At 42.2% G+C, this 13,683-nt stretch overlaps 1 protein-coding gene across 2 annotated transcripts in view; it reads left to right on the forward strand.

Annotated features, from left to right (window-relative positions):
- Window positions 1–13,683, forward strand: part of ZNF385C (zinc finger protein 385C) — a 330,357-nt gene that overhangs the window by 215,910 nt on the left and 100,764 nt on the right. For both annotated transcript variants that reach the window (XM_082271505.1, XM_082271506.1), the window contains one exon: window positions 6,757–6,899. In XM_082271505.1, the coding sequence (XP_082127631.1) occupies window positions 6,757–6,899 (143 nt within the window). The remainder of the gene's footprint in view (window positions 1–6,756; window positions 6,900–13,683) is intronic.

The following is a 13,683-nucleotide window of genomic DNA, read 5'->3' on the forward strand; positions in this document are numbered from 1 at the left end:
TCGCACCTGAAACAGAGAACAGGGACGCACCGGATCCCCCGCTGTGAGCCGTGGCCACAGCTAGTGTAAACTAGGCCTTGGATGGAGATCAAGGTTGTTGTTGTTCTGAATATCTGTAGCACTTTTCCCATTATACTTTTAAATATGGAGAAGACCGCCAAATAAGAAAAAAGGTCCTTATCTTCCTGAATCCCCTCCAACAAGTAACAACAAGTTACAGCGCCCAACAGGGATAAACTGTGAAAACTGAATTGCAAGTCTTGGGAGACACAGTCACTGTAGCAGCCAAGCAGTTGTCCCAAAGAACCCCTCTATCCTGTCTGGGGAAAAGCGGGAGGATTGAAAGCAAGAAAAGGGACTGCTGTCTTCACATGATCTTTTACCACTTCAGTCCCAACGTCCCATGAAAACAAAGGGAAGGCGAGGACAAGAAGCTGGGAAGTTAGGAATTCACATAAACTTGTTGCTTTGCCCTGCGTTGGCAATACATAGGTTCACCTTCAGTACTAAACAAATAAAATGTTATGAACATTATACAATAATAACCAGTACACCCCTACAATTGCGTTTATATGCCTTTTTATTATCTATTTAATAAGTTTATATATTTGTAGCACCCTCCTTAGTAGGTGCTAGGAAAAAGCATATGTTGGGCCTGTCTGCTTATCAGGGGGGCTGGATCTGTTAGCTGTTCTGTCACATGCCTCCAGGTGTGACCTGTTGAGTCTGGGGAGTCTCCCCACTGTATCCAATGAGGGATCTTGTTGGACAGTGGAGGAAACCTAGCCAATAGCACACCAGGGTTTATGACTGTCCCAGTGGGCGGGGTTTGCCGCAGTGCATCCTGGTAATGGAAATAAATCTGGAGGGAGCATGTGACAGAGTGTCTTTTGGCAGGAGCATCAGTCCCAGGAGGAGGTGACGGCTGTCTCTTTTCCTGTAAAAGTGAGAAGGTGGTCCAGGCAGTCAGCCTAGGGACTGGAGGTTGAGCTGGGCTGCAAGGGATCCAGAGTTGCTGACCGAGTGGAGCTGCTGGGCAGAGATCTTCAGGAAAAACAGTGTCTTGAGTACTCAAGGTCTGCCTAGGAGAGAGGACCACTCCAGAGAGGTCATAGGGGATCCAGGAGCCAGCTAACCAGGAATGTACAGTAAAGAGGGTGCCAAGTAGTAAAGACCTGAAGTTTGGGGAGTAAAGGGGGTGCCAGTAAGGGCCCTGAAGTGTTCAGCAATACAGTTTGCATTAAAGTCAGCTGTCTCAGGAAGGAGTACTTTGGGGAGCTCCAATTGACTTTTCCACAGTCGGAGGTGAAGTTCTAGTAACTGGCCTAGCCGAGGCCAGCATCAGTCAGCGTAAATCAGTGTCAAGCAGCATTTTTCAGTGTCCCTGCCTAATTGTGCATAGTTCAGATGTTGGAGTATCCCACTTCTCCCTTCTCCCATCCAGTTCCCAAATAAACCCTAAAAACCAAAGAAACCGGACTGGTTCTTGTCTGAGGTGCTCACACTTGAAAAACATGCTTAAAGGTACTGTTGTTGCAAGCGGTAACCCAGGGGGACCCACACTTAGCAGCTTTCTTTGGGAGTAGTGCTACATATTTCATATGGAAGTAGATGCCTATTGTTGGCTTAGTGCAGAAACCATAAATCCTTATTTATTTGAGCTGGTACTGTGGGAAAGTGGCTCGTTATCGTCCAGCGACGTAGACCTACATCGCTGGATCCCGCCCCCTCTTGGCGGCACGCGAGCGCCGCCGGAGGCTCGCTCCCGCTGTATTCAGACATTCAGATATTGGGGCAAATTGCCTGTTTACTTTGCAAAATACTTTTCTTTTAGCATAGTAAATGTGGTTGGATACCCAATCACAGGCAAGGAAAACAAAAACTATATTTTTTGCTTGCACATGACTCATTGCAAAGCGAAGAGCTTGTTTAGTAAATCAAACCCCATTGGTACCAAACAACCATCTTCTATCCACAATGTGATGTTCCAACTGCTGTTACATACTAGGAGGATGGGAAAATAATCTGAGCTCTCCTTAATAAAGAGCAGAGCTATAATACTGTGGCTGGGCAAATTCAGATATATGAAATGGAAGACAGCCCCATGTTCTAGAGAGGATCATGGAGGATATAGAACAGTAGGAAGGGAAGAATGTGACAATCCTGTGACATCCTTTCAAGGAACAAAGGCTTACAGATCCATCATTCTAACATTCTATCACTTGAACATTGTTAAGAAATAAGTGTCATTTAAAGAAAACAATTTACTAATCAGGGCATTTTAAAATATATGTGTGTGGGGAAATAATTTTTGCTTTGTGTTTTGTATTTTCCTCCAGCTCAGTCCCTATACTTCTCTAGGTTGATCCAGATAGCAAGCACCCATTCTATGGCCAATTCAACTATAAATCCAAGACATAAGATTGACTGTGCCCAAAATCCGCAGTTCTGCAAGCCTTCATAAGGCTGCCCTTAAGACTTGAGACCCCTAAGGGACTCTTGTGCTGTTAATCTTTTTCATTTGCCGTTTGATTTTGCTGTCTCTGATTTTTTTTTTTCTCTTTCTATAAATATAGATTTAATTTAGTCTTTCGTTCTATAAACATTTCCCAGATTTCCCCTCTGGGGGATTTTGAATTAATTTGCGCGAAGCCACGCTTGAGAGGCCTGCTGCAGTTTCTATGCCTGTAGTTAGAAGCAGTTTGGGGACGCTGATAAGGATTTCAATAGGACCATTTTTCCAGAAAGAGGTCACTTTATCTCTGTCAGACTGCTGCAGCCTGTATTTTTATGATGGGAAAGAACCAATTTCCTCTACATCTCAATATCTAATCTTTATGTCATGTTACACAAAATATTTAAACAAAAGAGAGGTATCCAGACAAGAACGGATGCTGAATGGTGTCAGAGGGGAGGAATAATGACAGCCGTAGTATAATATTACTCATACGGGCAGTCAGTAAAAAGAAATGAAGCAAGTGATTGTCTGTGGGTCCGTATGTTAGTGTTTGGAAGCCTGAATCATCCATGCTTGTTACCAAGCGTTACCCAGAATAGGATAGATTGGTGACGGGGAGGGAAAAATATGTTAAAAATTGGAAACTCTAGCCCCTTTTATTTAACTCTAATGCCAGAGTAGAGATCACTGTATGTGTTAGGCTACCTGATATTTGTAGGACTGCCTGCTTGTTTTTGATGTGGTTTTTCCTACTCAAGGTTGTCCATTCTTAAGCCCCGTACACACGAGTGGAAATTCGGCCGGGAAATTTCATCTGACGACCAATCTGCTGATTTTCGGCTTTTTAGTATGGTGCTTCCGACAACCGACTCCGACTTTTCGTCCGAAAAAATCCTGGTGTGCAGGCTATATAATTTTTGTCGACCGTCAAAACACGGCCGATTTTCATCTCATTAGTATAGATTTCGATGGGGAAAAATCTTATGAGCAAGACTAGGCATGCTCAGAGATGAAAGAACACAAAGAAAGCAATCCAACACATGACCTCACTTCTGAAGTAGAATTCTGTCGTGCGGGAAAATTCGTGTGCAGTGTAGAGCACATTCCAACCAACAGACACCACTCTGGACAAAAGACGGACGACCGGTCGGTGGAAATTCGTTGCGTGTGTACGAGGCTTTAGTTGAGCTGAGCTGTAGCTTATTTAACATTCCCTTAAGTGTTTCTGGAAATCTGGCATTTTGGAACATGGTTCTTCTTTTTGCTTTGGAAAGCTTTGAACTCCAGTAATAAGATGTCTCTGAAAAACAGTGGATGATTGAACCCATTGTTGTACACCTGGACCTTTTATGTAACTTTTAGGATGACTTAAAGCAGAACTAAACCCCTCTATCCCTTACAACAAAGGAAGCTGCCACCCTAGCCATTGCTTGATCTGCAGTTGCCATGGTTTTGCACATGTGATCAGTTACGACATCAGCCATTTGATGACTTAACAGTTCTGTTAAAAGCACAAGCAACTTTAAAAATGAACATTTATGGTATGCCTTAACTGTAACTGTTTTTAGAAACCGGTAAATCAATAGGTTTTATTCCATGTTGACAATATGTACAGTCAGGTCCATAAATATTGGGACATCGACACAATTCTAATCTTTTTGGCTCTATACACCACCACAATGGCTTTGAAATGAAACAAACAAGATGTGCTTTAACTGCAGATTTTCAGCTTTAATTTGAGGGTTTTTACATCCAAATCAGGTGAACGGTGTAGAAATTACAACAGTTTGTATATGTGCCTCCCACTTTTTAAGGGACCAAAAGTAATGGGACAGATTAACAATCATAAATCAAACTTTCACTTTTTATTACTTGGTTGCAAATCCTTTGCAGTCAATTACAGCCGTAAGTCTGGAATGCATAGACATCACCAGACGCTGGGTTTCATCCCTGGTGATGCTCTGCCAGGCCTCTACTGCAACTGTTTACAGTTCCTGCTTGTTCTTGGGGCATTTTCCCTTCAGTTTTGTCTTCAGCAAGAAGTGAAATGCATGCTCAATCAGATTCAGGTCAGGCGATTGACTTGGCAATTGCATACCATTCCACTTCTTTTCCTTAAAAAACTCTTTTGCACTGCTTTTGCAGTATGCTTCGAGTCATTGTCCATCTGCACTGTGAAGCGCCGTCCAATGAGTTCTGAAGCATTTTGCTAAATATGAGCAGATAATATTGCCTGAAACACTTCAAAATTCATCTTGCTGCTTTTGTCAGCAGTCACATCATCAATAAATACAAGAGAACCAGTTCCATTGGCAGCCATACATGCACACGCCATGACACTACCACCACCATGCTTCACTGATGAGGTGGTATGCTTTGGATCATGAGCAATTCCTTTCCTTCTCCATACTCTTCTCTTCCCATCACTCTGGTACAAGTTGATCTTGGTCTCATCTGTCCATAGGATGTTGTTCCAGAACTGTGAAGGCTTTTTTAGATGTTGTTTGGCAAACTCTAATCTGGCCTTCCTGTTTTTGAGGCTCACCAATGGTTTACATCTTGTGGTGAACCCTCTGTATTCACTCTGGTGAAGTCTTCTCTTGATTGTTAACTTTGACACACATACACCTACCTCCTGGAGAGTGTTCTTGATCTGGCCAACTGTTGTGTAGGGTGTTTTCTTCACCAGGGAAAGAATTCTTCAGTCATCCACCACAGTTGTTTTCCGTGGTCTTCCAGGTGTTTTGGTGTTGCTGAGCTCACCAGTGTGTTCTTTTTTTAAGGATGTTCCAAACAGTTGATTTGGCCACACCTATGGTTTTGCTATCTCTCTGATGGGTTTGTTTTGCTTTTTCAGCCTAATGATGGCTTGCTTCACTGATAGTGACAGCTCTTTGGATCTCATATTGAGAGTTGACAGCAACAGATTCCAAATGCAAATAGCACACTTGAAATGAACTCTGGACCTTTTATCTGCTCCTTGTAAATGTGATAATAAGGGAATAACACACACACCTGGCCATGGAACAGCTGAGCAGCCAATTGTCCAATTACTTTTGGTCCCTTAAAAAGTGGGAGGCACATATACAAACTGTTGTAATTCCTACACCTTTCACCTGATTTGGATGTAAATACCCTCAAATTATAGCTGAAAGTCTGCAGTTAAAGCACATCATGTTTGTTTAATTTCAAATCCATTGTGGTGGTGTATAGAGCCAAAAAGATTAGAATTGTGTCGATGTCCCAATATTTATGGACCTGACTGTATGTGCTATTTTTCACCTGTCTTAAAAATTTCTTGTAAAAAAAACTTCAGGGCCTATAGGTAAAAGCAAGAAAGGGAGCAATAGAAAGATGCAAAGTTCAGTAATCAGTAGCAAGCAGATTTTCTTTTTACCACAGTTAGATCAGTTTGCAAATAATTTCAGTTTATTACATCATGATGGTTCTTTGCAATTACTGAATGAGCCTGATTGCAAGCTTTTTTTAATGATTATTCACCACTTCATTTACCTCTATGCATATACGGTAGCTTCTCCACTGATACTAAGACTGGTTTTGAAATTCTGTATTAATCCATAAATATAATAAATTATGAAATGTGATTTAATATCTATTTTAGATATCAGTCATTGGAACGTGTAAAGTATGTGATGTGGAAAGTGCAGGAACCCAAAACAAGTCCAGTTTCCTCTTTTACTAGTACAATAGGCTGATGTCTGGTTGATTTATGTAGTTTATTGTACTTTGCATTAAAGCTTTGCTCGACTGTCCTATCAAATTAGTCTGCATACGCATGTTAGAAATAGTATTCATAAAAACCTTTTTTTAAGCTTTTAGACATCTATTCGTCATGCAAAAGCATATCAAATACTTTTTATATTATAACTGAAAATAAATGTGCACATATTCTCTGGTACTTCTATATATGTTAATGGAATAGTTAACATATAATATGACATTTGAAAGACGGCAATGAAAAACTAGATAATGTTGGTTTTACTAGAAATAGAAAAATCATGCTCATTGGTTAAGAGGTGTTTCTAGTGGAATTCATTGTGGCAGTTTTTTTTGTAGGAAAAATGTCCGATATAGCAACTGCAGTCTGTAATTAAAGTAATCAGTATCGCTAATGATGTCTTGACAATATCTGATCCTTTGCATAGCATAGACCAGTATAAAACAATATATTCAAATACTGTTATTCCATAGCCCAGTACCAAACAAGTCGAGATCCAGAACGGCTTAGTTGAAGTACTTAGAGGACATATTTTTATTCTGTGCTCTTTCTATTGCAGGTGCTCCTACTCATGGTGGTCCATTGCTGGCTTCACTAGGGATTGCCAACAGACCAATACAGACACACTTGGACATTAAGCATCTTCTTACATTCAGGATCAATGGAGTCTCTCCGCTTAGCCTCTTCCCTAACTTTAATGCAGTAAGTCAATTTTAAAATCTATCTGTATATTATATAGCTGTTTTTGATGTCTAAAATTTGTTAGCACGTTATTTACTTTGGCCGGGGCCGGTCAAAAAATAGAATATATTTTCACTGCTTAGGATTCATTTAACTTATAGTGAAGGCATTGTCTATAGAGAAGAGAAGCAAGCCTTTCTCCTGCTTTACAGTCCAGAATAAACAAAAGACCAGAATTCAGGAAATATCATTGAACACAGAACGTGACCTATTAAACTATTGTGGCATCATCTAAAAAGGCAAGGTCAGACCTCTAGCTGTGATTCGGCTTGCTTGTATGTCCAATTGTTGTAAAGGATCCAGAGAATTATTAGCCACAAACTTCATCCTTTCTTATTGAGCATTGGTCAATTATTGCCATTATTTTGTAAATAAATAAATTACTCATTTTCACTTTTTTTGCATCCTTTTTTGCTTCTCAGTGCTGCGGATTTATGGCAGCCACTTCTTTTCTTCCTACATACATTCCAGCGATGGTATCATGGCATTCCCCAGGGCAGGTTTCCTGATGGTGACAATGGCGGTGCCTTTGTAATGTCTGTTAATACAGCCACTTAAAGTGTTACTTGGAAGCCCTCCTAACAGGGCAATTGCAAAAGCCCAACTGGGAGACAAGGATACTGCATTGTCACCATAAACAGGAAGTACCTGAACAAGGACCATCCTAACATGGTGATCAGGTATTATTATAATGAAAGATGCAGACATAAAAAAAACTGAAAATGGGTTCTGAAATTGTACTAACATGTTAAAGTGATTTTAAAGCTCCCGTTTTTTTTTTTTCTTTTATTAAAATAAAAAACATGTTATACTTGCCTGCTGTGTAATGGTTTTGCACAGAGCAGCCCCGATCCTCCTCTTCTTGGGTCCCCCACCAGTGCTCCTGACTCATCCCCCTATACCGAGTGCCCACCATTAGAAGCCCTTTCCAGTAGGGGCACTCGTGCCAGGCTGGTTGTGTCTATTCAGACACACAGCCTGGCTTATCCCCACCCCCTTCTCTCTATCCACAGGTTTTGACTGACAGTAGCAGGAGCCGATGGGGAGAATAGCTGCTGCAGACATGGGCCAAGATCGGGCTCAGGTCTATAGTATATGGAGTATATGGGGGGGGGTGCAAGGGGAGCTGTACCTAAAAAGTTTTTTTACCTTAATGCATAGATTGCATTAAGGTAAAAAGCGTTTTATCTTTACAACTACTTTTAAAGCTTCTACAAGATTTATTTGATATACACCTACTGTAAATAATATCCTGTCTACAAATGTATACAATAAATTGAAGAGTGATGCTTCAACCTTGATTTTTAACTTTATTAGTTTCCACTGTTTTAAAACACAGCTGACCCTTAAAACTTAGAGTAATAAGTTGATTAATAAACATTCCTGGAGTGCAATATGGTTATGCTCACTATCACTTGCATATAAGCACAAGAGTCTGATGGAGGTATCTAGCTCTTGTTGTGGTACTGTCGTGTCTATAAGGACCTCCTTTATATAGATCAGGCATGTCCAACCTGCGGCCCCGAAGCACAGGCAATGCGGCCACTGCCCCATGACAATTTTTTCTTTTTTGCTGGGGAGGAAGGAAGTCGGGTCGGGGGCACGGCCACAGAGGTTTCCAACTAACTGTAGGCAGAGGCTGCCTCGGAGGGGATCATCCACTAGTTGTGTTAAATTAGTGCTGGGGGGGGGCGCGGCAGCGCGGGAAGGGCGCAGCAGCGTTTTATTACTTATATACCTTAACTATAGTATATATTTTATATGCGGCCCGAGAAAATTTCTCTACACTCAATGTGGCCCAGAGAAGCCAAAAGGTTGGACACCCATGTTATAGATGAAGATGTTGGCAATTACAGTCAGAATGGAAATAACTAAATGTTAGGTAATAAACTAAAGTTGAGCCCAAGCTACCATTGGCTAAACTCTTATTATTTCAGCTTCTATATATTGTGTGCCCCATGGTAGAGACAAATCATTGTACCAGAGGTAGGAGTGTTAATCTTTGTTATGGAAGTCACAAAAGTGCGTATGTCTTTAACCCCTTTGGACAGAAATAATTTCTGAAGATAGATTCTTCCATTAAGCTTTAAAAACATAGACAGAGAATCGAGTCTTTGTTGGATGACTTTTCCAAATCTGTAATGCCAGCATTGTCCTTGCTTCTGGCCTGAGGCTTAGCAAGATTATCTTATCTCCTCTGCGACTGTCAGGAAAGAGGTTGCACTTTCAGGCCGATCGTTTTTCTTTGCAAAACTATTTAGCCAAAGAGACAGGTGCATCTGTCTTCAAGGCACTAAGCTGGGGGGACAAGAGGTGTTATCAGGGCCCCAATCTCCATTCAGAGGAGTGAGCTGCATGACAATGTGTGATGATTAATGTGTTGTCTGGAATTTTCAAGTTCTGCTCAACTGCAAAGCCTGGCTTATGACAGACGGAGCTGTGTGCAGAAAGTACCAATAAGGGCTCGCACGAACGGGAGAAGAAGACCGAACACTGATAGAATTCAGTCTATTTCTGCTCCTGGAAGCCACAGCTGCGGGCAACAGCCCATATGGATCAATGACAGGCTGTTAATGTTGTGGCCGTATGTACATCCAAGAAGTTACATGCATACATGGGCAGATGAGCAGCCCTGGATGCACACAGTTTATATCCAGGATCTTCCCTCCTGTCATCCTACCCTTTATGCATGTAACTGCTGACATGTGGGAACAGCTGTGGCCTTTGTCAGCCTGTCATTGATTTGTACAGGATGCTAGCTGTATGCAAACACCTCCTGGGCACAGAAATAAACCGAATTCTGTCATTCAACACAAGAAACAAAATCTGGATGGCTGCAATCCATAGATCCTCTTTAATCTATCTTAATTATCAATATATATATATACGTATATATAAAACAGCCAGAATACACAGTCTAGGGGTGAGAGATGTTTGGTGTCAACTATTGCCTCGTTTCCACTGAGCAGATCGGTTCAGATCGGTTCGGTACAGTACGCTAATTTGAGTGTTTCCATTATGAAAGTGGCCCATACAACCGAACCAAACCGCACCATTCCTGGTCCTCCTTCAGATGTAGGGCCATAGGAAATGGTACGGTACGGTTAGGGCGGAGCTACTGGCGTCACACGATAGATTCCACTGATTGGCGGACAGGAAAACTTCAATGCTCACGTCAAATGAAAGCGCAAAACAAACACCTCATTTGGTGTAAACCCCGCATGGCCCCTGGTGGCCCGACTTGCAGTGGAAACACTCACCTGAATAGACCGGACCATTCTAACCCTTCCAAACTGTACCGACCCGAACCGTTCCGCTCAGTGGAAACGAGGCATTAGTACCTCTCCCCAGACTGCATATTCTGGCTCTTTTTATGGATATATTTTGATAATAAAGATGGCTGAAAGAGGATCTATGGAGTGCACCCGTCCAGATTTATTTTCTTCTTTTGGATGAAATAGCGCTCTGGGCTGGCACCCTTTATATGCTGGATTGTGGAGTCCTGTGGTTTAAGCTTAACTGAAGCAGCAGGAATGTGTTTACCTGAATACTGTTATTGTTTGGTCTTCTTCTCTGAAGTGAATGACCCCCCTTTGGTACTTTCTGCACAAACATAGCTCTGCCTGTCATTAGCTGGGCCTTGTAGTTGAGCAGAATTTGGAGTTCCAGAGAGTACATTAGAGGCTAATTTCACTTTTAAAGGGTAGTATAGTCTAAGCTCATTTGGCTATACTTTTCCTATGGATAACAGGAGTGCAGTTCATTCTGTACTTCTGTGACTCGTTTGCAGGCAATGGCGGGCTAAAACTTGCTGTCAGCTGACATCACTCAGCCGGTCCAGGCTGGTGAAAGATCTGGATCGGTACCTAGCTCAGTCTCTGATAGACCCGCCAAGAGCCTGAGCAAGCCCCTCCCGCCCCCCTCTACAGCCCAGTGAGCAATGGAGGGGAAAGCAGAGAGCCGCTGGCTGATAGTCAGGGCTCTCTGCTCAGAGCGGAAGGGGAGAACTAAAGCTGTATCACACCACATGCAGTCCAGTGCTTTTTTTTCTGCTTCAGAAACGAGTGGATAGTGGTCTTTATGGTTTCCAATGCCATAGTTCACACCAGTGCAGTCAGTTGCTGTACGTTCCAGTTCCAGAAAAAAAGTAGAGCATGATGCATTTTTTCTGCACTGAACTGTTCATGGACGCAGTAAAACACATCAAAAACACACTCGAAGGACCCTAAAGCACCAAAAATGCACTGGAATGCACATGTCCCTATTTAAGGTGAAGCAAAAAAGAGGGAGAAGAAATGCACTGGACAGCAATAAAAATACATCAAAAACCGACCTGGAAATTCATCAAAAACACGGCATGCAGAAACACATCCTGAACGCATCCGGACTGTGTCTCTATGGTGTAAATTGACTGTGAGTGATTAGTGGTGTTTGATCGCTCAGTTCTCCTTGTAGAGCTGGTGAGAGACAGCTGCAGCCGGGATCCATTCTTCAGCCATCTAGGTGAGTATAATTTTTTTTCTTTTGTTGATTCCCATCCTTATTAAAAATAAAATCCCCCTATACTGTATTTGCAGGGAAAAGTGTGAAATTAAGCTTTTTTCCACAGGAGCCTGCAAAGCATTGCACCTACAATCAGTGGATCACAGGTGCAATATAAGGCCCCTTCAAACTCTTTCTCCAGCTCTTTGCCAAAAACCTCTGTATGGGCTTTTATTTAAACAACCGGAAGAAGTGTCAATGGACTACAATGGCTCTGATCAGCACACTTGTAGTCCATTGATAACTATAAGGCCGTCTGCCATGGTAGAAGAACAAAACTTGTGGTTTATTCATTCACAGATCTCTGTGAATCGATGACACATCTGTGTGGGTTCAGCCATGAACGATGAATGATTTTAAATGTGACAGCGGCTGTGGGGGCAAATAAACCCTTCATGCTTTTCATGGGGGTGGGAGGCGGGTGCTTAGGAACATGTTATTTGTGACACCCTAAATATGTAACATATTCTTAAAGGTGAACTTAGCCTTTATTTATTACACATTGTCTAGCAGAAATATGCAGAATTTTGACAGTGTTTGGCCCTCTGCACCCATGTCAATAGATGATTCTTCCATATAGGACAATTCCAGTGTGTTATTGCTATCATATGTATTGTGTTCTGGTTATGTGCTTTGAGCAAAGACCATACTACAGAGTATGAAACCTGCAATTATTGTGGAAGTCTTTCAACCCGAACTAATAATTTTGTGTGTAAAACTATTCCTACCTATGGCACTTCTATATGAAGTTCCCTACCCTACAATGGCTTTGGTGGTCTCTGAAGTCCACCTGTACTGCTGCCTAGGGCTTCATGTACACTACAGCTTGAGTTTAGGAGCTTTTGGCATTTTTTTTGGAGCCAAAGTTCCTAAACTCAACTCACTCCCCCATTTAGAGGGTTAAAGAAGATTGCAAAGAGACAACTTATCACCTTCTTACTGCCTGTCAAGCGCCTCTGAAAAGCGATCCTCTACAGCACAGGTGTCAAACACAAGGCCCGCGGGCCAAATCCGGCCCTCCAGGCCATTTTATGTGGCCCTCACACCTCTCCTGTAGCTGCAGGAGAGCTCCAATCCTCCTCTAGACCTTATACTTTCTGCTTTTCAGCAATGCCTCCAGCTTCTTCCCAGCAGCAGCACAAGGTACGGGAGGTGGACTGTGATATAAGGGAGGGTGGTGGATGGTGATGGTGGAGAGGCTCTTGACTTCTTATGTAAGGGTAGGGGATGCTCTTGACATCTAGTCTTACAGATACAATCGGCCCTTTTGAGGGCAATCATAAGGCTGATGCGGCCCGCGATTAAATTGAGTTTGACACCCCTGCTCTACAGTGAAGGGCCTTTTACCGGGCTGCAGATTACTTACCCAGCTACCTCTGCCTTATCAGGTTGCTAAGGTAGGGAAGAGGTAGGGAAGATTAAGAATTTATACTTCCTGGGAGTGCCCAGGAACCTAGAGAGCTGTATGAAATAGAGGTAAAGAGGCCCGTTCCCGCATATAGTCTTAGGGTTTGATTTATTAAAGGCAAATAGACTGTGCACTTTGCAAAAGTGCAGTTGTACTCTGCAAGAGCAGTTGCTCCAGAGCTTAATAAATGAGCAGAAGCTCTGCTGACTTCCATCATACAATCATGTGCAAGCAAAAATTTTGTTTTTTTAATTTTCCTTGCATAGGATTGGGTATTCTTTGCAAAGTGAAGCCTTACCTAATTTACTAAGTCAGAGTACAGCATCAAGTCAAGTAAACTCCTGGGATATTGATCTGGTCAGTTAGGTAGCAGAGGGGGCTGTTAATCTGTTTCAGCTGCTTTGGTGTTTATGAAATTAACAACAGGTGCACTAGATGGGCAACAATGAGACAACCTCCAAAACAGGAATGATTTTACAGGTGGAGGCCACTGATATTTCTTTTTCCTTACTCATTTTTGTTGACTTTTTTCACTAGTTTTGCATTTTGCTAGGGTCAATGTCAATACTGCTAGCATGAGGCAATACCTGGACCCTATAGAGTTTGCACAGGCAGTCCAACTCCTCCAGGATGGCACATCAATACATGCCATTGCCAGAAGGTTTGCTGCATCTCCCAGCACAGTCTCAAGAGAAACATAGAAACATAGAATGTGTCGGCAGATAAGAACCATTTGGCCCATCTAGTCTGCCCAATATATCTGAATCCTATGAATAGTCCCTGGCCCTATCTTAT

Source organism: Pelophylax lessonae (genome assembly GCF_965119305.1).
Source record: "Pelophylax lessonae genome assembly, chromosome: 11".
Classification (NCBI taxonomy): domain Eukaryota; kingdom Metazoa; phylum Chordata; class Amphibia; order Anura; family Ranidae; genus Pelophylax; species Pelophylax lessonae.